General features: G+C 46.9%; 2 protein-coding genes across 10 annotated transcripts in view; one reads left to right on the forward strand and one right to left on the reverse strand.

The window, feature by feature from the left end:
• Positions 1-5,182, forward strand: part of LOC127004807 (uncharacterized) — a 6,936-nt gene extending 1,754 nt beyond the window's left edge. For 2 of the 9 annotated variants that reach the window (XM_050872958.1, XM_050872967.1), the window contains exons 2-4: positions 908-3,103; positions 3,560-4,414; positions 4,557-4,854. In XM_050872958.1, the coding sequence (XP_050728915.1) occupies positions 908-3,103; positions 3,560-3,946 (2,583 nt within the window). In that variant the 3' untranslated portion in view covers positions 3,947-4,414; positions 4,557-4,854. Of the gene's footprint in view, positions 1-907; positions 3,104-3,559; positions 4,415-4,556 lie in introns of all 9 variants that reach the window. The other 7 variants (XM_050872963.1, XM_050872966.1, XM_050872962.1 and 4 more) reach the window with 7 other exon arrangements.
• The window catches only part of LOC127004814 (cuticle protein 7-like), a 76,579-nt gene that overhangs the window by 42,572 nt on the left and 14,007 nt on the right, over positions 1-20,000 (reverse strand). The window contains exon 2 of the mRNA XM_050872982.1: positions 16,102-16,197. The gene's annotated coding sequence lies outside the window, so the exon portion shown is untranslated. The remainder of the gene's footprint in view (positions 1-16,101; positions 16,198-20,000) is intronic.

The following is a 20,000-nucleotide window of genomic DNA, read 5'->3' on the forward strand; positions in this document are numbered from 1 at the left end:
ATTAGGGCCTTTTTCAACACCATTAGGGCCTCTTTCAACACCATTAGTGCCTTTTTTAACACCATTAGTGCCTTTTTCAACACCATTAGGGCCTTTTTCAACACCATTAGTGCCTTTTTCAACACCATTAGTGCCTTTTTTAACACCATTAGGGCCTCTTTCAACACCATTAGGGCCTTTTTCAACACCATTAGGGCCTTTTTCAACACCATTAGGGCCTTTTTCAACACCATTAGGGCCTTTTTCAACACCATTAGGGCCTTTTTCAACACCATTAGGGCCTTTTTCAACACCATTAGGGCCTCTTTCAACACCATCAGGGCCTTTTTAACACCATTAGGGCCTCTTTCAACACCATTAGGGCCTTTTTAACACCATTAGGGCCTTTTTCAACACCATTAGGGCCTTTTTCAACACCATTAGGGCCTTTTTCAACACCATTAGGGCCTTTTTCAACACCATTAGGGCCTTTTTTAACACCATTAGGGCCTTTTTCAACACCATTAGGGCCTTTTTCAACACCATTAGGGCTCTTCAACACGATTTAGGCTTTTTGTCAACACCGTTTGGATATAATTCACATGTCAACTCCATTAGATCATCTCTCAACACCACTACTTCTTTATCAATACCATCAACACCACTCAACATCATTTGGGCTTCTTTCGACACCATTTGGGGCTTTTTCAACACCACTTGGGCTTCTTGTCAACACCATTAGGCATTATTTTACTTTTCAACACCACCATCCCCTCACCATTCCTAGTCCTCCTTCTCTTCGTTTCTTCCTCAACCTCTTCTTCCTCTTCCTCCTCCTTCCCTTCTAAGTTTCCTCCTCCTCCACCACCAACATCATCACCATCACCAACACCAGCACAGCGCCAAAGCTTCACAATCTCACCACCAGGGTCGCGTTGTGGCCCTCCTCGTGGCCCTCACACTGGCATCCTCAACCCTGGCCCTTCCTGACGCTATCCCGGAGGCTGTTGCGGAGGCTGACCCTGTGGCACTCCCGGACGCCGACCCTGATGCCGAACCTCACGCCGACGCCGAACCAGACGCAGAACCTAAGGCTAAGTCCAGTCCCTCGCCCTTATCGGACCCTGAAGGACGCTTAGAGCCCGAAAAGCCGATTGTTAACACGAAGATCGACTCCGACTCCTCACAGTTCTTTGGTTACGAGCCGAGTACGAATACAGAGCCGGTCATAGCGCCTCTTGCCCGCGCCCACAAGCCCCCAAGTCCAAAGCCAACCAGACAAGGGCCGTTCAGGATTCGCAAACGGCTTGGTCTGGCGAGGGAACAGAGTAGGGAGAGGATCAGGGCGAGGAACCGACGAAGGAACAACGGGGATGCTAGCAGAGTCGAAGTCATCAAAAGACTTCCGGTGACCTTCGGCAAAAGAGTCACGCTGAGAGATTCCATTGACGACGCGGCCATCTTGCGTCCACAGCCGTCTCCTATCCAGCCGGAGGGACCTGAGGAGCTTGGGATCAAGCCGGTGTTTCAGCCTCTCACCCAAGGACTGTTTAAGCCCACACCGAGTCCTTTAGCGCTCAAGTCCTCCTCTCCTTTCCCTCTCACGCCCAGCCCACTTGCTTTTGAGGACACGTCGCCGTCGCCTCCTGGGAACTTGCATGTGACAAGGCTTCGTCCGATTCTGGCCAGGAGGAATCTTCAGACCCCGAAGCCGAGTGTGTTCAACGCCCCGAGCTTTGGAAGCGACGCCTTTGAGAACCGAGGACTTGGTCCCTTCAATGGGCCAAGATTCACGACTTCGAGACCTTTTGGAAGTGATGGCCATAGTGTTTTCAATGCCCCAAGAGTGACGACTTCGAGACCTTTTGGAAGTGACGGACATAGTGTTTTCAATGCCCCAAGAGTGACGACCTCGAGACCTTTTGGCGATGACGGACACAACGTATTCAACGGCCAAAGAGACACGACTTCGAGGCCCTTTATAGATGACGGCCATAGTGTTTTCAACGGCCCAAGAATCACGACTTCGAGGCCTTTTGGAGATGAGGGTCAAAGTGCTTTCAATGACCCAATATTCACTACTTCGAGGCCCTTTATAGATGAGGGTCAGAGTGCTTTCAATGGCCCAAGAGTAACGACTTCAAGACCCTTTATAGATGATGACCAAAGCATCTTCATTAACCAAGGATTCACTAACTTTGGAAATGAGGGTCAAAGTGTCTTCAATACCCCAAGAGTAACGCCTTCAAGACCTTTTATAGATGATGACCAAAGCATCTTCATTAACCAAGGATTCACTAACTCTTTCAACCACCCAGGAACGAGTGTCTTCAACGACCCAAGGTTTACTAACACATTTGAAGACACACGTTCAGATCCCTTCAACACCTTCCCGAGTTTCACAACCAAGTCTTCAGGCCAGAGTCACACCTTCCCGCCCTCATCTTTAGACTTTTCCTCGCCTGATCCACACCAAAGCTTCCCTCAGTTGAATCCACACTTCCAGAATGAGGTACAGCGCTTCCCTGATCGTCACGCCACTCAGATCTTCCCGTCTGACCCACACAACAGTCAGCGTCAGCCTAGCATCTTCAGCCTTTCCCCCACGCATCGGTTCTCCTTCTCGCCTCATGATGCCCACCGTGACATCCCACACCCACCTCAGGCTAACAGTGTCTTTTCATCGGTACCAAAAGACCAGTTCCAGCCGAGACCTTTTGGGCATTCAACGTTCAACACGGCAATCCATCGACCTATCAGGCTACCAGTTCACCAGTCAGTCCAGTCAACCGTACGGCCACCAGTGCATTCAACAGTCCACCCGCATTTCCAGTCCACAACTCACCCGCCCTTCCAGTCCACAGTTCACGAGGCATTCCTTCCAACCATCCCTCCACCAGTTCACTCGACACCCCAACCAGTCATAAAGTCCACGGTTCAGGAGGAGGTGCACCCGGTTATCACCACGACAGTCAGCCCTCTAGCTCATGCAGTCCACTCAAGTCACTCAGTCACTCCTGCCCCTCCACTGCTTCCTGGCCTGCCCAAGTCGATAGTACAGCCTGCACGAGTCCCTGGCTCCTACATCCTGCCCGACGCCCACTACAAACCAACGCCGCAGAAGGTAGGTTGCTACGGTCTAATTGGTTACCTGAATAGCGACGGACAGGTAACACGGGTATAGATATATGTGGATAAATGGAGGTGTATATTGATTACTAGTTAAATGAATATACTGAAAGCTCACACAGGTAAATATATAGATAGATAGATAGGTAGATAATTGATAAACTGAATAGACAGATAGACAGTTCAAAGATAAATACGAAGATAGATAAATAGAGAGAGATAAAGAGATATAATTGAAGATATTACTAGATAGAGATAGAGAGAGATAGAGATAGTTGAAAAGATGAGTTTGTTGATAGCATATAACAATTTTAACAACATAGTTAGACAAGAGTGATCTATATTCAGTCTTCAACACACACACACACACACACACACATACACACACACACAACCCCCCCCCCCCCCTTCCCAAGCCCACCTTCTCACTCTCACTTTCAATCTTCCGCAGGTACAAACGGCTTCACCACCACCACCACCACCACGGCCCCTCCCAGTGCGCAGACGCCGCCCAACCGTGACCAGACACCAACCACCACTACCACCAACCATACTCACCAGTCCACCCATACCCACGGTCCCAGTAACCGCCCCTGAGGTACCCCACGGCATCGGACGCTATGATTTGGACTGGGCGGTGCGCGATGACCACTACGGGACCCACTTCAACCAGCAGGAAACCAGGCGGGAGGGAGTCACTCGAGGGTCCTATTCGGTTCTGCTACCCGACGGCCGCTTGCAGACTGTCAACTACTACGTGGATTCGAAGTCAGGTTACGTGGCGGAGGTGACGTACTCGAACCCAGGTGATAAAGGGTATGGAGGTGGTGTGAATTAGGTAAATGGTGTTGGTAGTGGTGTTAGTGGTGGTGGTGGTTTGTTAGTGAAGGGTTAAGGGAGGATAGGAAGGGACTAGGACATGACAGCTAATGGTTTGAGATATTCTGAAGAAGGTTTTACGAATATGAAGTTGGACTCGAGAAGGAGAAGAGATGAAGAAATTAAAACCGACAGGAAACCAAGTAAGGAGATGGGATTAGAATCTTTACCAGGGCAGAATGGAACACACTAACACCAGACAGAGAAAGAGGGAGATGAAATAATAAAGAATAAACAGAGAAATAGATAGAGAAATTAAGTTACAAGGGGCAGAAAGATAACCAGGTGGAGAGATGGGATTAGAACCTTTACTGGAGCAGAATGGAACACACTAACACCAGACAGAGAAAGAGGGAGATGAAATAATAAAGAATAAACAGAGAAATAGATAGAGAAATTAAGTTACAAGGGGCAGAGAGATAACCAAGTAAGGAGATGGGATTAGAACCTTTACCGGGGCAGGATGGAGTACACTAACACCAGACAGAGAAAGAGGGAGATGAAATAATAAAAAATAAACAGAGAAATAGATAGAGAAATTAAGCTACAAGGGGCAGAGAGATAACCAGGTGGAGAGATGGGATTAGAACCTTTACCGGGGCAGGATGGAACACACTAACACCAGACAGAGAAAGAGGGAGATGAAATAATAAAGAATAAACAGAGAAATAGATAGAGAAATTAAGCTACAAGGGGCAGAGAGATAACCAGGTGGAGAGATGGGATTAGAATCTTTACCGGGGCAGGATGGAACACACTAACACCAGACAGAGAAAGAGGGAGATGAAATAATAAAAAATAAACAGAGAAATAGATAGAGAAATTAAATTACAAGGGGCAGAGAGATAACCAGGTGGAGAGATGGGATTAGAACCTTTACCGGGGCAGGATGGAGTACACTAACACCAGACAGAGAGAGAGAGACAAAGGGAAAGATGGAGTACGCTAGGAAAAAGCTTTGACCTGAAGTTTACTAATGAAAGCTAATGGTGAAGTTGATAATGATTAATGAAGTTGTAAATATATATGTGCGTGTTGTGATGTCAGTATTTTCGAGGTCTTTCATGTATGTTAGGTGATGTAAGTAATTATGTATGTATGTATGTATGTATGTAATGTGATATATATATAGTAAAGTGAATGTTGCAATATGTGTGTGTCTATGTATAGTGACTTTCAAGCGGTTATTATTATTATTACAGACACACACACACACACACACACACACACACACACACACACATCACCTTGACCAAAATGAATAGCAGAGCGCAAAAAAAAGAAAAAACAAAAACAAAATAAGAAAGAAAAAATAATAAAAAACAAAAGTAAAGAGAGATTCTAACTCACTCTCTCTCTCTCTGGACCTGACAAAGTATATCCAACTCTGCTGAAAGAAACAAAGAGCGAAATACTCTCCTCCCTCACAACCGTATTCAATATGTCCTTGCGACAAGGCATCGTCCCTTCAGATTGGAAAAAGGCTAACGTGACACCGATTTTCAAGAAAGGAGACAAAAGTACCAGGTAATTACAGGCCCATTAGTCTAACTTCGGTTGTAGGTAAGCTACTTGAGGCATAATTAGAGACAAATTGTAAATTACCTTGAAAGCCACTCATTGATTGGGGACTCACAACATGGCTTCCGAAACAAAAGATCCTGCCTATCAAACCTATTAACCTTTTATAACGACCTCTTCACTGTTTATGACGTAACCAAATCACTGGACGTAGTCTATCTTGATTTCCAGAAAGCGTTTGATAAAGTCCCGCATCATAAATTACTTTACAAATTAAAGCAAATAGGTATTGACGGTCAAGTAAACCAATGGATCGCGAATTGGTTGAGCAACAGACAACAAAGAGTAGTGATCGACGGATTTAGCTCAGAGTGGGCGCCTGTCACTAGTGGCGTCCCTCAGGGCTCGGTCCTTGGCCCAGTGCTCTTCATTATTTACATCAACGACGTGGATGTTGGACTCAATAACCGCATTAGTAAATTTGCAGACGACACAAAGATTGGCAACTCGGTTCTCACTGACGAAGACAGGCAAAGCCTCCAAGAGGATTTGCACAAAATTTCAGCTTGGTCGGATAGATGGGAGATGCCCTTTAACGTAGACAAGTGCCAGGTCCTTCAAGTTGGAACGAGGAATAAGAAGTTCGAATACGAAATGCGCGGCGTTAAACTCAAAAGCGTTCAATGCGTCAAAGACTTGGGGTCAAAATCGCGTCAAACCTCAAATTCTCACAGCAATGCATCGATGCAGCAAATAAAGCGAACAGAATGTTGGGCTTCATTAAAAGAAACTTTGTATTCAAGAATAAAGATGTAATACTCTGCTCTACAACAGTTTAGTCAGACCCCACTTGGAATATGCGGTACAGTTTTGGTCTCCCCACCATGCAAAGGATATTGCTAAATTAGAAGGTGTTCAGCGTCGGGCAACGAAAATGATCCCTTCCTTGCGCAACAAATCCTACGAAGAAAGGCTTTCTCCTTAACATGTTCTCTCTTGAGAAACGTCGCCTCCGAGGAAAACTGATCGAATGTTTTAAAATACTTAATGGTTTCACGAATGTAGACAGATCAACATTGTTTATGATCGATGACACTTTGCGCACGAGGAACAATGGCGTAAAACTCAGATGTAGACAAGTAAATTCAGACTGCACCAAATTTTTCTTCACCAACGTTGTAGTGCGAGAATGGAATAAGCTTCCACCGTCAGTGGTCCAGTGTAACACGATTGACTCCTTCAAAAATAAGCTCGACCGTCACTTCCTTCAACTTAATATCAACTAGAGTAGAAATGCAACGTTTTGGAGTCTTCTGATTAATGTAAATTCACTTAGGTTTAAGGACAGACCACCAAGTCTGGACCATGGGGTCTGTGTGGTCTGATTTTCTATGTAAATCTATGTAAATCTCTCTCTTTTTATTTTTTTATTTTTTTATTTAAACATGTTCAGTACATTAGCACATGGCAATAATATTTATCTATGCTAAAGTTCCCCCGACCGTTGGGGAGCTATTTAAAAGCTTCTGCCGATTATATTATACAATTATATACATGTTTACGGTGGGTGTAGGAGTAGCCACCTGTGGGACGCAACCTTCATCTGCTGAGTGGACAGTTGTGTCACATCCACATCAGCAGTGAGGTTGTTCCACCACACCACCGCTGCGATGGAGAAGGCACGTTGGTGGGTGCTGGAGCGGGCCATTGGCACTTCCAGGAGGGAGGCGTTGCTCAGCACCGTTCTCGTGCTGCGCTCAGACCTCCTCCAGGTAGCCCTCAGGTCCGTCAGGTGGGGCACTAGGCCCACTTGTGCCTTGTAGCACCGTCAGGGCAGCGACGCGGCGACGGTGCTCCAGGCTATTCAGCTGGTTCGTGGCTGGTCTTGCCCTTCCTTCGTGTGGGTGTTGTTGTTGTTGTTGTCGCTGTGTCTCCCACTGGCTCGGTCGGTGGTGCTGGGTGCCGTTGATGAGGCGTTCGGCCCTCCTCTGCACCTTGTCTAGCAGGTTGAGGTGGCAGCGGGCGCTGGCCATCCAGGTGAGCGGTGCATACTCCATCACTGGACGGACTTGTGCCTTATAGAGGGTGTTCAGGCCTTCAGCATCGAGGAGGTTCTTCATGCGGCGCAGGAGGTTCACCTTCTGGGAGGCTTTGTGCGCCACCCTTTCAAGGTGACGGTCAAACCGCAGCTGGGAGTCCACCTCCACGCCCAGGATGTCGACGCTGGACTGCAGAGGGATGATGTCATTCCCGAATCTCAGTCTGCCGTGGAGTTGCCTCGCGTCCTCCGAGAACGTGATATTACCATGGCCTGGGTTTTGTCAGGGGCAAACCTGACTTGCCACCTCTTTCCCCAGGCCATTATGTCTGCCAACTGTCTGTTGACGGACTCTATCACGTCCTGGGCTTCCTCCCTCTTGTATGTTCTGGAGAGGGTGCAGTCGTCGGCGTAAGCGCTTGCTGCCGGGATGGTTTGCAGGAGGTCGTTAAAGTATATGTTCCACAGAATAGGTCCAAGGACGGACCCCTGTGGAACGGAGGCCTCCACCGGGAAGCTGGTCGAGGTGCTTCCGTTGACTGCTACGTGGAGGCTCCTGCCTAACAGGTAGTTTGAGAGCAGGCGCAGCAGGTCCCCCGTAATGCCTAGTTGCTGTAGCTTCGCCGTCAGACCGCGGTGCCAAACGGAGTCGAACGCGCCAGCTATATCCAGGGCAATCACGAGAGAGGGGTGGCCGTCATCAAGGGCGTCATGCCAGGACTTTGAGAGGAGAAGGAGGAGGTCTGAGGTAGAGCGGCCCTTCCGAAAACCAAACTGCTTCGGTGACTGCAGGTGGTTTTCCTCGAGGAAGGATGTCAATTGCTCCCCGATGATCCTCTCAAATATTTTGCTGATGATTGGGAGGAGTGATATTGGCCTGTAATTGCCTGGCTCGGACCTGGATTTTTTCTTGTGTACGGGTGTGACTCTGGCCTCCTTCCACTGTGCAGGCCACACCCCGCTCTGCAGGCATCGCCGGAAGATCTGGGCGAGGGGGCTGGTGAGCTCATCGGAGCATCGCCGCAGTAAGTATGGACTCACGCTGTCAGGGCCTGGGGCCTTCCTGGTGTTGACGCCCCTCAGATGTCTCCTGACAGCGTCCTCAGAGATTTGCACATTCTCTAGTCTTGAGGCGATGAGTTGGGGGAGGGTGGGCGGCTGCCTGTCTGGCTCCTGGGTTGTCATCTTTTGACTGAAGTGACAGGCCAGCAGGTCAGCCTTTTCCCGGCTGGTGATGGCCAGGTCCCCGTCAGGTTTCCTCAGGGGCGGGATACGTTCCTGGGGGGTAAGGCCTTGCTGTTCCTTCACCAGCCCCCACCACTGTTTCGGGTCGGTTTGGTTAGAGGACAGCTTTCTCCTCCTGTCGGTATCCCACCTTTCTTTTGCCCACTTTGCTGTCCTCGTCATATTTTTGCAGGCTCGTCTGTGTTGGGCCTTATTTTCCTGCGTGGGGTGTCTTTTATATCTTGTCCAAGCCTTGTGTTTCCTTTCGGCTGCAATACGGCACCTGTACCCGAACCAAGGCTGGTCTTTTGGGCTGGATGAGTAGGTGCGGTGGGGGACGTGTTGCTGCTGGACGGTATTGAGGACAGTGGTGAGGGCGGAGACGTCATGTTGTGGGTCACCGTTAAGGACTGTGCCCCAAGCAGTCGCTGCCAGGGCCTGCCTTGCAGCCGTCCAGTCCGCGCGGTCCCACAGCCAGATGACTCGCTGGTGTTCCTCTTCACGCGCTGGGGCCAGGCTGATGGTGGTGAGTATGGCATTGTGGTCGGAACTGCCCACACGGTCTAGTGGGCAGCACAGCACGCAGTCACTCGGCAGGTCTGTGAGCACAGGGTCCAGGGAGCCTCCTCGCTGATGTGTCGGGAACTCAACATGGTTGTGCAATCCATGCACCGCTGTGAGCTCGGTGAAGGCCCTCGCCACCAGGTGTTGATTTAGGTCGCCCACAACCATCGCGTACTGACAGCTGTGGGCAGCCATAAGGTCGTCCAGGTGCTCTGTGAGGTAGGTGAGGGGGGCGCTGCCTTGCCACTGTGGCCGGTACATGGCACAGAGTAGCAGAGCGCTCCTGTCCTCGAGAATGATGCGGAGGAACATCATCTCCATTTCCAGGGGAGTGTCTGTGGTGAGGGCGTCCATCTGCAGGCCGTTTCGGTGGCAAACAGCAATGCCTCCCCCCTGTCCTGTGTTGCGGTCTCGTCTGGCCCAGTGCGAGTACCGGGGATCTTATCACAGGTGGTGGCACATGTGTCGTCCAGGAAGGTCTCCACTGTCACCCCTCTGGCGCTGTGGTGCCTGAGGACGAAGGCGTGTGTCAGCTCCCCGATGTTGGTCCTAAAGCCTCGTACGTTGGCGGACAGAATCTTGAGGCCGCTGGTGTCCGTATCGCCTTATCGGATCAGCGGAAGGGGAGTGTGCGGGGGATGAGGCCAGGATGGGTAGGGCGGGGCGTGCACCGCTTGCTGGTAGGGAGCAGGCTGGGTGATGGGTGGCTGGTGTTCAGACAGGATTGCTCGAAGCAGTCGTTCCTGTCTGATGTCGGCGGCTCGAGCGTAACACTCGTCATCGGTGTGTCCTCGCCGCTGGCAATACGCACACTCTAGACTTCGCTTTGCTTCTGCCTGCCTCTTGCGACACTGGTCAGCGAGGTGCCCACGTCGGCCACAGAAGTCGCAGATGGTCTCAGAGCAGTGATTAACTGTGTGGCCGTGCTGACGGCACCTGCCACAGAAGGGTGGTGAGGCCTGGGTCCAGAGGGGTTGGGGGCGATGGTGTGTGTGCCGTGGTGTGTCTCCGCGTCCGCGGTTGTTGTGGTGATGGTGGCGGGGAGGACGGGAGGGGGTAGGAGTGGATCGGCTGGGAGAGGGGTTCTGTTTCTGACAGAGGGCAGGGGTCTGTGTGGCCTGGGTGGGTTGGCGGCCGGTGGCGAGGGGTGGGGCGGTCACGGCGTCGTCGGGGGCGGCGTGAGTCACCTTCCTCAGTGCTCTAGGCTTCCCTGATTCCCACCAGCCGCGCCACCTGGGGTGGGAGGAGCACACCTCCTGCCAGTCCTGGTCAATTTTACTTGGCAGGGCACTTGTGGCTTGTGTGGTGGGGGGAGGGATGGGGGTGTCCTGTTCAACTTGTGCCAGGGAGTCCATGGAGCTGATGGTTTCAACCAAGGCTTCTCTTTGTTTCCTCGTTCTTTCACTCCGCGCCCGATATGTCTCTCTCTCTCTCTCTCTCTCTCTCTCTCTCTCTCTCTCTCTCTCTCAAAAGTGAAAACAAAGAAAAAATATATATATGGAAAGGTTTAAAAATTCTATAGATCTGTGTGTGTGCGTGTGTGTGTGCGTGTGCGTGTGTGTGTGCGTGTGTGTGTGCGTGTGTCAAAGAGGAGGAAAGGGAAAAGAAAGAAAGAAAAAATAACAGAAAAATGCGTTCCAATTTTTCCCTCCCTCCCCATCGGTCTATTTGTATAACTTTAGAGAACTGTTTTGACTAAGGGAGATGAAGGGGAAGGAAGGAAGGGGACGGGAAGGGGAGAGAAGGGGAAGGGGAAGGGGAGGGAGGGGAAGGAAGAGTAGGAAGGGAATGGAAGGGAGGGAAGGGAGAGAGAAAGAGAAGGAAGAGGAGGCAAGGGAAGGGAGATGAATGGAAAGGAAGGAAGGAAGGGGAGGGAGGGAGAGAAGGGGAAGGGGAAGAGAAGGGGAAGGAAGGAAGAGTAGGAAGGGGAAGGGAGGGAGAGAGGAAGAGAAGGAAAGGGAGGCAAGGGAAGGGAGGGGAAGGAGTAGGAAGGAAGGAAAGAAGGAAGGAAGGAGGGAAGGAAGAGGAAGGAAGAGGAGAGAATAAAGAGTAAAGGAAATGAAAAGGAAGGGAAGGAAAAAAAAAGAAAATATGAAAAGCAAAATTAAATAGACAAAAAAAAAAAGCAGGAAAAGAAAAATATAGCATAGGTGTGTGTGTGTGTGTGTGTGTGTGTGTGTGTGTGTGTGTGTGTGTGTGTGTGTGTGTGTGTGTGTGTGTGTGTGTGTGTGTGTGTGTGTGTGTGTGTGTGTGTGTGTGTGTGTGTGTTTCAGAAGAAAGTAACACCATTAGGAGGAGGAGGAGGAGAGGAGAGAGAGAGAGAGAGAAAGAGAGAGAGAGAGGGAGAGAGAGAGAGAGAGATGAGAGCGCATAAAAATAACAAAAAACAACAAAAATAAAAAAAACAGCGGCTGGAGTTAAAAAGTTATGGTGTGTGAGATTGAAAGCGAGAGAGAGAGAGAGAGAGAGAGAGAGAGAGAGAGAGAGAGAGAGAGAGAGAGAGAGAGAGAGAGAGAGAGAGAGAGAGAGAGAGAGAGAGAGAGAGAGAGAGAGAGAGAGAGAGAGAGAGAGAGAGAGAGCACCCCCATCTAATCCCCCTCCCGTGACATTCAGAACGGAGAAATGAGTTAGCTTAAAGAGCCGTGAAGTGAGGAAGAAGAGGAAGAGGAGGAGGAGGAGGAGGAGGAGTGGGTGTGTCGGTGTTTGCCAAGGGAGCCGAGGTGACGTAAGTGGGGGAACTAATATATTCTGAAGTGTTATGAAAGAAGGGTTAAACTTAGAAAATGGTAACTCAAATTTACACTCCCTTGAAGTGATCTCTTTCCCGTCATAATGAAAACGATTAAAATTTCAGGTACAACACGGAGTAAAGAAGTATGGAAAGCAGTATTAGTGTGACCTTCTTATGTGACAACTATGACTAGATAAGAATGAGGACAATAATAACATAGAAAACGGTTATTATGAAAACGATTAAAATTTCAGGTACAACACGGAGTAAAGAAATATGGAAAGCAGTATTAGTGTGACCTTATGTGACAACTATGACAAGATAAGAATGAGGACAAAACTAACTTAGAAAACGGTTATTATGAAAACGATTAAAATTTCAGGTAAAACACGGAGTAAAGAAGTATGGAAAGCAGTATTAGTGTGACCTTCTTATGTGACTACCAAGACAAGATAAGAAGGATAACAATAGTAACTTAAAAAATGGTAACTCGAATGTACACTCTCTTGAACTGATGTCTTTCCCGTTATGATGAAAACGATTAAAATTTCAGGTTAACCACAGAATAAGGGAATGTGGAAATCAATATTAGTCTGACCTTCTTATGTGGCACCCAAGACAAGATAAGAAGGATAATAATTGTAACTTAGAAAACGCTACTCCAAATGAAAACTCTCTTGAACTGATCTCTTTCCCGTTATTATGAAAAGATTAAATTATAAGGTTAACACAGAATAAGGGAATGTGGAAAGCAATATTAGTGTGACCTTCTTATGTGACAACTAAGACCAGATAAGAATGACACCGATAGAAACTGAGATAACTCTAATTCATATGCATACTCTCTTGAACTGATCTCTTTCCCGTTATTATGAAAAGATTAAATTTTAAGGTTAACACAATAAAGAAATGTGGAAAGCAATATTAGTGTGACCTTCTTATGTAACATCTGGGACACTCAGATCATAAAAGTAACAAAATAACTTAGATAAACACTTATTATAATGCAAACAGTTATAGGAATAGGTTGAAACAGACAATAAAATGTTTTCTTCTTCTAATCAACCTCCTCAAACTGATTGAAAAAATAATAATAGCAACACAGATGACACTAATTCGAATGCAAACCTTCTTGAACTAATGTCTTTCCCAGAATTAAGAAAAGTAGGTCAAATTTCAGGTTAAACACGAAATTAAAGAAATATGGAAAGCAGTATCAGTGTGACCTTATATAACATCTGCGACACTGATAATAATAATACTAATAATAACTTAGATAAAAACTAATTAAATGCAAACAGCTATAGGAATAGATTTAAATAGGGAGAGCATACCTTAAAAAATGGCTCCTTCTGATCTACTTACTTAAACTTGATGATAATATTAATAAAAGTAACACAGATGGCACTAATTTGAATGCAAACCTTCTTGAACTAATGTCTTTCCCAGAATTAAGAAAAGTAGGTCAAATCTGAGGTTAAACACGAAATTAAAGAAATATAGAAAGCAGTATCAGTGTGACCTTCTTATGTAACATCTGCGACACTCTGATGATGGCAACAATAACAGTAATAATAGAGATAACTGAAAGAATAGTTCATAAAATACAAAACATGGAACCGAAATGATTTAAATAATTTTCCACGATTACGAAAAAGACAGACAGACAGAACAACACGAAACCTTTCAATTCTAGGTCACTTAATATAGATAATGATAATAATGATAGATAGATAGATAGAGAGAGAGAGAAATATAGAACAACAACAAGAACAATGACAAAGAAAGGAGGAGGAAGAAGAAGAAGAAGAAGAAGATGAGAAGGAAGAAGAGGAGGAGGAGGAGGAGAAGAAAAAAAATGAGTATGATGATGGGAACAAGAGGAAGAACAATGTAAAAGAAAGGAGGAGGAGGAAGAAGAAGAGGAGGAGGAGGAGGAGGAGGAGGAGGAGGCAAGTATTCAATGACTGATCCAGAAACTTCAAACAAAAGGAAGAAAAAAAAAATCAGGTTAGCAATAAAACAATTCACGGGAGAGAGAGAGAGAAAGAAAACAATGAAGGAGTAGGAGGAGGAGGAGGAGGAGGAGGAGGAGGAGGAGGAGTGAGATGAGGGCGTGGCAAGGAAAAAAAAAGAGAAATGGGGAGATAATAAAAAGAGAGAGAGAGAGAGAGAGAGAGAGAGAGAGAGAGAGAGAGAGAGAGAGAGAGAGAGAGAGAGAGAGAGAGAGAGAGAGAGAGAGAGAGAGAGAGAGAGAGAGAGAGAGAAGGGAGGGAGAGGGAGGGAGAGAGGAAAACTTCTGGGATGGAAAAAACCTGAGATTGCAAAACCAGTAGGAGGAGGAGGAGGAGGAGGAGGAGGTGTTGGAGGAGGCTTAATATGCTTACAAGTATTTCGAACTTATGAAAAAAAAATGATAAAAAAAATAGGAGGAGGAGGAGGAGGAGGAGGAGGAGGAGGAAGAAGAAGAAGCGGATGAGGAGAAGTAAATAATAAAAACAATAAAAAGAAATAAAATAAAACAGACGAAGAAGAAGAAGAGAAAAAAAGAAGAGGAGGAAGAGGAGGAGGAGGAGGAGGAGGAGGAGGAGGAGGAGGAGGAGGAGGAGGAGGAGGAGGAGGAGTGCAACAAACAAATGAGCAAGGAGTCTTTCAATACCCACCACCACCACCACCACCATCACCTCCACCTCCACCACCACCACCACCACCACAAGAAAGCCATCCAGAAATTCCCTCGAGGCAAGAAGGACAAGAGGAGGAGGAGGAGGAGGAGGAGGAGGAGGACCCTTTTTCATTTCCCTTCCTCCTCCCCTTCCTCTTTTTTCCTTTTTTTTTGCTTATTATTCTCTCGTTCTTTTTTTCTCTTCCTTCCTTTCCTTCCTTCCTTCCTTCCTTCTAGTGTGTGTGTGTGTGTGTGTGTGTGTGTGTGTGTGTGTGTGTGTGTGTGTGTGTGTGTGTGTGTGTGTGTGTGTGTGTGTGTGTGTGTGTGTGTGTGTGTGTGTGTGTGTGTGTGTGTGTGTGTGTGTGTGTGTGTGTGTGTGTGTGTGTGTTGTGTGTGTGTGTGTGTGTGTGTGTGTGTGTGTGTGTGTGTGTGTGTGTGTGTGTGTGTGTGTGTGTGTGTGTGTGTGTGTGTGTGTGTGTGTGTGTGTGTGTGTGTGTGTGTGTGTGTGTGTTATTGTCCTATACAAAAGACTTCCAATTATTGTTTTTGTTATTTTTTAAAACTTGGAATAGGAGAAGGAGGAGAAGGAGGAGGAGGAGGAGGAGGAAGAGGAGGAAGATACGTAAATATGACCTCTACCTTTTCTTCCCTTTCTTCCCCCCTTCTTCTTCTCCTCTCTTTCCCTCCTCCTCTTCCTCCTCCTCCTCCTCCTCCTCCTCCTCTTTCTCTCTCTTCCTTCCTTTCCTTTTCTCTCTTCTTTCCTCTTCCTCTTCCTCTTCCTTCCCTCTTCCTCTTTCTCTCTCCTTCTCCACATTTCCTCTCTCTCTCTCTCTCTCTCTCTCTCTCTCTCTCTCTCTCTCCATCTGTTTGTGTTACTCTCTCCCCTTCTCCCTTTCCTCCTATTGTTTCCTCCCCTTCCCCTATTCTCCTCCTCCTCCTCCTCCTCCTCCTACCTGTGTATGTTTTAGCCCTGAGCAGGAAGAGGAAGGGAGGGAGGAAGGAGGGAAGGAGGGGAAGGAAGGGGAGGGCAAATGGACTATATGTTTACCTTTCAACCTATCTATCTATCTATCTATCTATCTATCATTTTCCTTCCTTCTCCCTCCCTCCCTGTCTCTCTTTCTTTCTCTCTCCCATCCTTCGCCTTTTCCTTCCTTCCTTTCCTTCACCCATAGTTCTTTTTCCCTCACTGTTTTTCCTTCCATTCAGTTCCTCTTCATCATCTTCCTTCACTTGGGAAATATATAAGTAAAGAGTAGAAGAAGGAGAGGGAAGAGACGGAGAAGAGTGGATAAAGGAGAGGAATAAGACAAAACATGATAAAAGGAGAGAAGAGAAAGAAAAGAATAAAATCATAAATATCACACTTACCTTTTAGTGAAGAGACGAGTTCTGCGATCCGACGAAGACGAGGAGGAGGAGGAGGAGGAGGAGTAGGAGGAGGAGGATACGCCAACTCGGAGCACTCTGCAAAAAGGAGTTCAATTAGTAGCGGTTTAGAATGTCCTCAATATAGGCTTTGATACCTTATTCTAGTTAAATCCTTATACACAGACTTGGATCCTATTAAAGAGAATTGGATACGGTTATAATGGACTCTGATAGTACTACCACTACCATAACTACTACTACTACCACTACTACTACTACTACTACCACTACTACTACTACTACTACTACTACTACTGTCCTGAAGACCTCCTGTCAACCCGGGCTCTAGATTCTCTCTCCAAACAATGGGAGACTATTGACGCTAAAATTAACAGGTGCTTGAAGGAAAGGGAAAGCAGAGGTGAGGGGAGTCAGGTAATTCGCTGTGTTATTATTATTATTGTTAGTGTTAGTGTTATTGTCATTCCTCGTGTGCGTGCGTGCGTGCGTGTGTGTGTGTGTGTGTGTGTGTGTGTGTGTGTGTGTGTGTGTGTGTGTGTGTGTGTGTGTGTGTGTGTGTGTGTGTGTTCTAGTTGCGTAAAGGTTAAAGAGATGAGTAAAAAGCGTATTATGTGAGGTAAGGAGTAGAAGAATAAGCTATAAAAATGATGATGATAGGAAGGATAAAGAGAGAGAGAGAGAGAGAGAGAGAGAGAGAGAGAGAGAGAGAGAGAGAGAGAGAGAAAAGAGCAAAAGAGTCTCTCTCTCTCTCTCTCTCTCTCTCTCTCTCTCTCTCCTGTACGATAAATGCGTCTATTCCTATCTCCTCATTCCTCCTCCTCCTCCTCCTCCTCCTCCTCCTCCTCCTCTTCCTCCTCCTCCACCACCAGCGAGGCAGTCAACACCACCACCACCACCACCACCTCCTCTTTCCTCCTTCACGCCCTGGTGATGACATACAACTCCACTCTGTTATCACCACCACCACCACCACCAGTACATTCAACACCAGTTTACCACCACCACCACCACCATTCTGACCGTTCAACACCACTATCAACACCATTCCTACTACCCTTCAACACCACCACCACCACCATTCTGACCCTTCAACACCACTATCAACACCATTCCTACTACCCTTCAACACCACCACCACCACCACCATTCTGACCCTTCAACACCACTATCAACACCATTCCTACTACCCTTCAACACCACCACCACCACCACCATTCTGACCCTTCAACACCACTATCAACACCATTCCTACTACCCTTCAACACCACCACCACCACCACCACCACCATACTGAACCAGCAACACCACAATCAACACCATTCCTACTACCCTTCAACTCCACCACCACCACCACCACCACCAATCTGACCCTTCAACACCACTATCAACACCATTCCTACTACCCTTCAACACCACCACCACCACCACCACCACCACCATTCTGACCCTTCAACACCACTATCAACACCATTCCTACTACCCTTCAACACCACCACCACCACCACCACCACCACCATTCTGACCCTTCAACACCACTATCAACACCATTCCTACTACCCTTCAACACCACCACCACCACCACCACCATTCTGACCCTTCAACACCACTATCAACACCATTCCTACTACCCTTCAACACCACCACCACCACCACCACCACCACGATCCTGAGACTTCAACACCAACATCAACACCATTCCTACTACCCTTCAACACCACCACCACCACCACCACCATTCTGACCCTTCAACACCACTATCAACACCATTCCTACTACCCTTCAACACCACCACCACCACCACCACCACCATTCTGACCCTTCAACACCACTATCAACACCATTCCTACTACCCTTCAACACCACCACCACCACCACCACCACCACCATTCTGACCCTTCAACACCACTATCAACACCATTCCTACTACCCTTCAACACCACCACCACCACCATTCTGACCCTTCAACACCACTATCAACACCATTCCTACTACCCTTCAACACCACCACCACCACCACCACCATCCAGTCCTTTACCTCTTATCCCATCACCACCATCACCACCGTTCAACACCATCACAATATCACCATTCTGACCCTTCTACACCAATACCAACACCATTCTCAACACCACCATCACCCCTTATTTCTACGACCTTCATCACCACTAAATTTCAATAGCATATCATCACCATTTCTGACCTTTCATCACCACCACCACCACCAGAACGATCACCATGCCTTAAAACTATGAATCAGGACCCGCATACGACTTATGGTCCTATCAGATGGGCCAATGAGGGTTTGAATGTCCGACGCTTCTCTTCTCATTTGCAGAGAGAGCATAAAGAAAGAGAGACGGATGATTGGGTGTGTGAGAGAGGAGGAAATATTGGATGAGGGGATGAGGAAGAGGAGGATGAGTGACTGACTGACTGATCGACTGAGTATATAATTGACGGAAAGGTAAGGGAAGGGAAACGAAAATAAGAAGGAAAAGAAAATAGCTGCGTGTCCTGTGTCCTATCATGTGTCCTGTGTCTTGTGTCCTATGTGTTATGTGTCCTATATGTCACGTGTCCTGTAGTCTATGTGTCCTGTATCCTATGTGTGTCCTGTATCCTGTGTGTCCTGTATCCTATGTGTCCTGTATCATGTGTCCTGTATCATGTGTCCTGTAGCCTATGTGTCCTGTATCATGTGTCCTGTAGCCTATGTGTCCTGTATCATGTGTCCTGTATCCTAAGTGTCCTGTATCATGTGTCCTGTAGCCTATGTGTCCTGTATCATGTGTCCTGTAGCCTATGTGTCCTGTATCATGTGTCCTGTAGCCTATGTGTCCTGTATCATGTGTCCTGTATGATGTGTCCTGTGTCTTGTGTGTTATGTGTCCTATGTGTCACGTGTCCTGTAGTCTATGTGTCCTGTATCCTATGTGTGTCCTGTATCCTATGTGTCCTGTATCCTATGTGTCCCGTATCATGTGTCCTGTATCCTAAGTGTCCTATATCATGTGTCCTGTAGCCTATGTGTCCTGTATCATGTGTCCTGTATCATGTGTCCTGTAGCCTATGTGTCCTGTATCATGTGTCCTGTGTCCAAGGCAAAACACGACCCCAAAAATAATAATTACCTCTCCACTTTACTAATTATTAAGGCTCATTATACCTCATTATCACCATTATCATTATGTATTATCTGTTCCCTTATTCACTGTGGGAGCGTAGATGCCTTACTGAATAATATATGGGGAAAGAGATAGATAGATAGATAGATAGATAGATAGAGAGAGAGAGAGAGAGAGAGAGAGAGAGAGAGAGAGAGAGAGAGAGAGAGAGAGAGAGAGAGAGAGAGAGAGAGAGAGAGAGAGAGAGAGAGATAGAGAGAGAAGGGGGAAGGACGGGAAAGATAATAGAAAGGACAGGTTAGGGAATGAATAAAAGTGTGTAGATAATTAATTGAGATCATGACCAAAAATTACGTTGAAAAAAGAAGGATAAAGTGAAAGCCTGATTGCACTGATTAATTGAAAGCTTTGACAAGAGAGAGAGAGAGAGAGAGAGAGAGAGAGAGAGAGAGAGAGAGAGAGAGAGAGAGAGAGAGAGAGAGAGAGAGAGAGAGAGAGAGAGAGAGAGAGAGAGAGAGAGAGAGAGAAAGTTATAAATAAATAAACAAACAAATACGTGTGAACATAATCAAATAACCCCCCCCCAAAAAAAAAGAATAAACAAAGAGAATATGAGAAGTAACTAATTGATTAAACGTTCCAAGCAAAGAAAAAAAGTAGTAGTAGTAGTAGTAGTAGTAGTAGTAGTAGTAGTAGTAGTAGTAGTAGTAGTAGTTATGGGGTCACCACTACTACTACTACCACTACTACTAC

The sequence above is a fragment of the Eriocheir sinensis genome, chromosome 29, assembly GCF_024679095.1.
Source record: "Eriocheir sinensis breed Jianghai 21 chromosome 29, ASM2467909v1, whole genome shotgun sequence".
Taxonomy (NCBI): Eukaryota; Metazoa; Arthropoda; class Malacostraca; order Decapoda; family Varunidae; genus Eriocheir; species Eriocheir sinensis.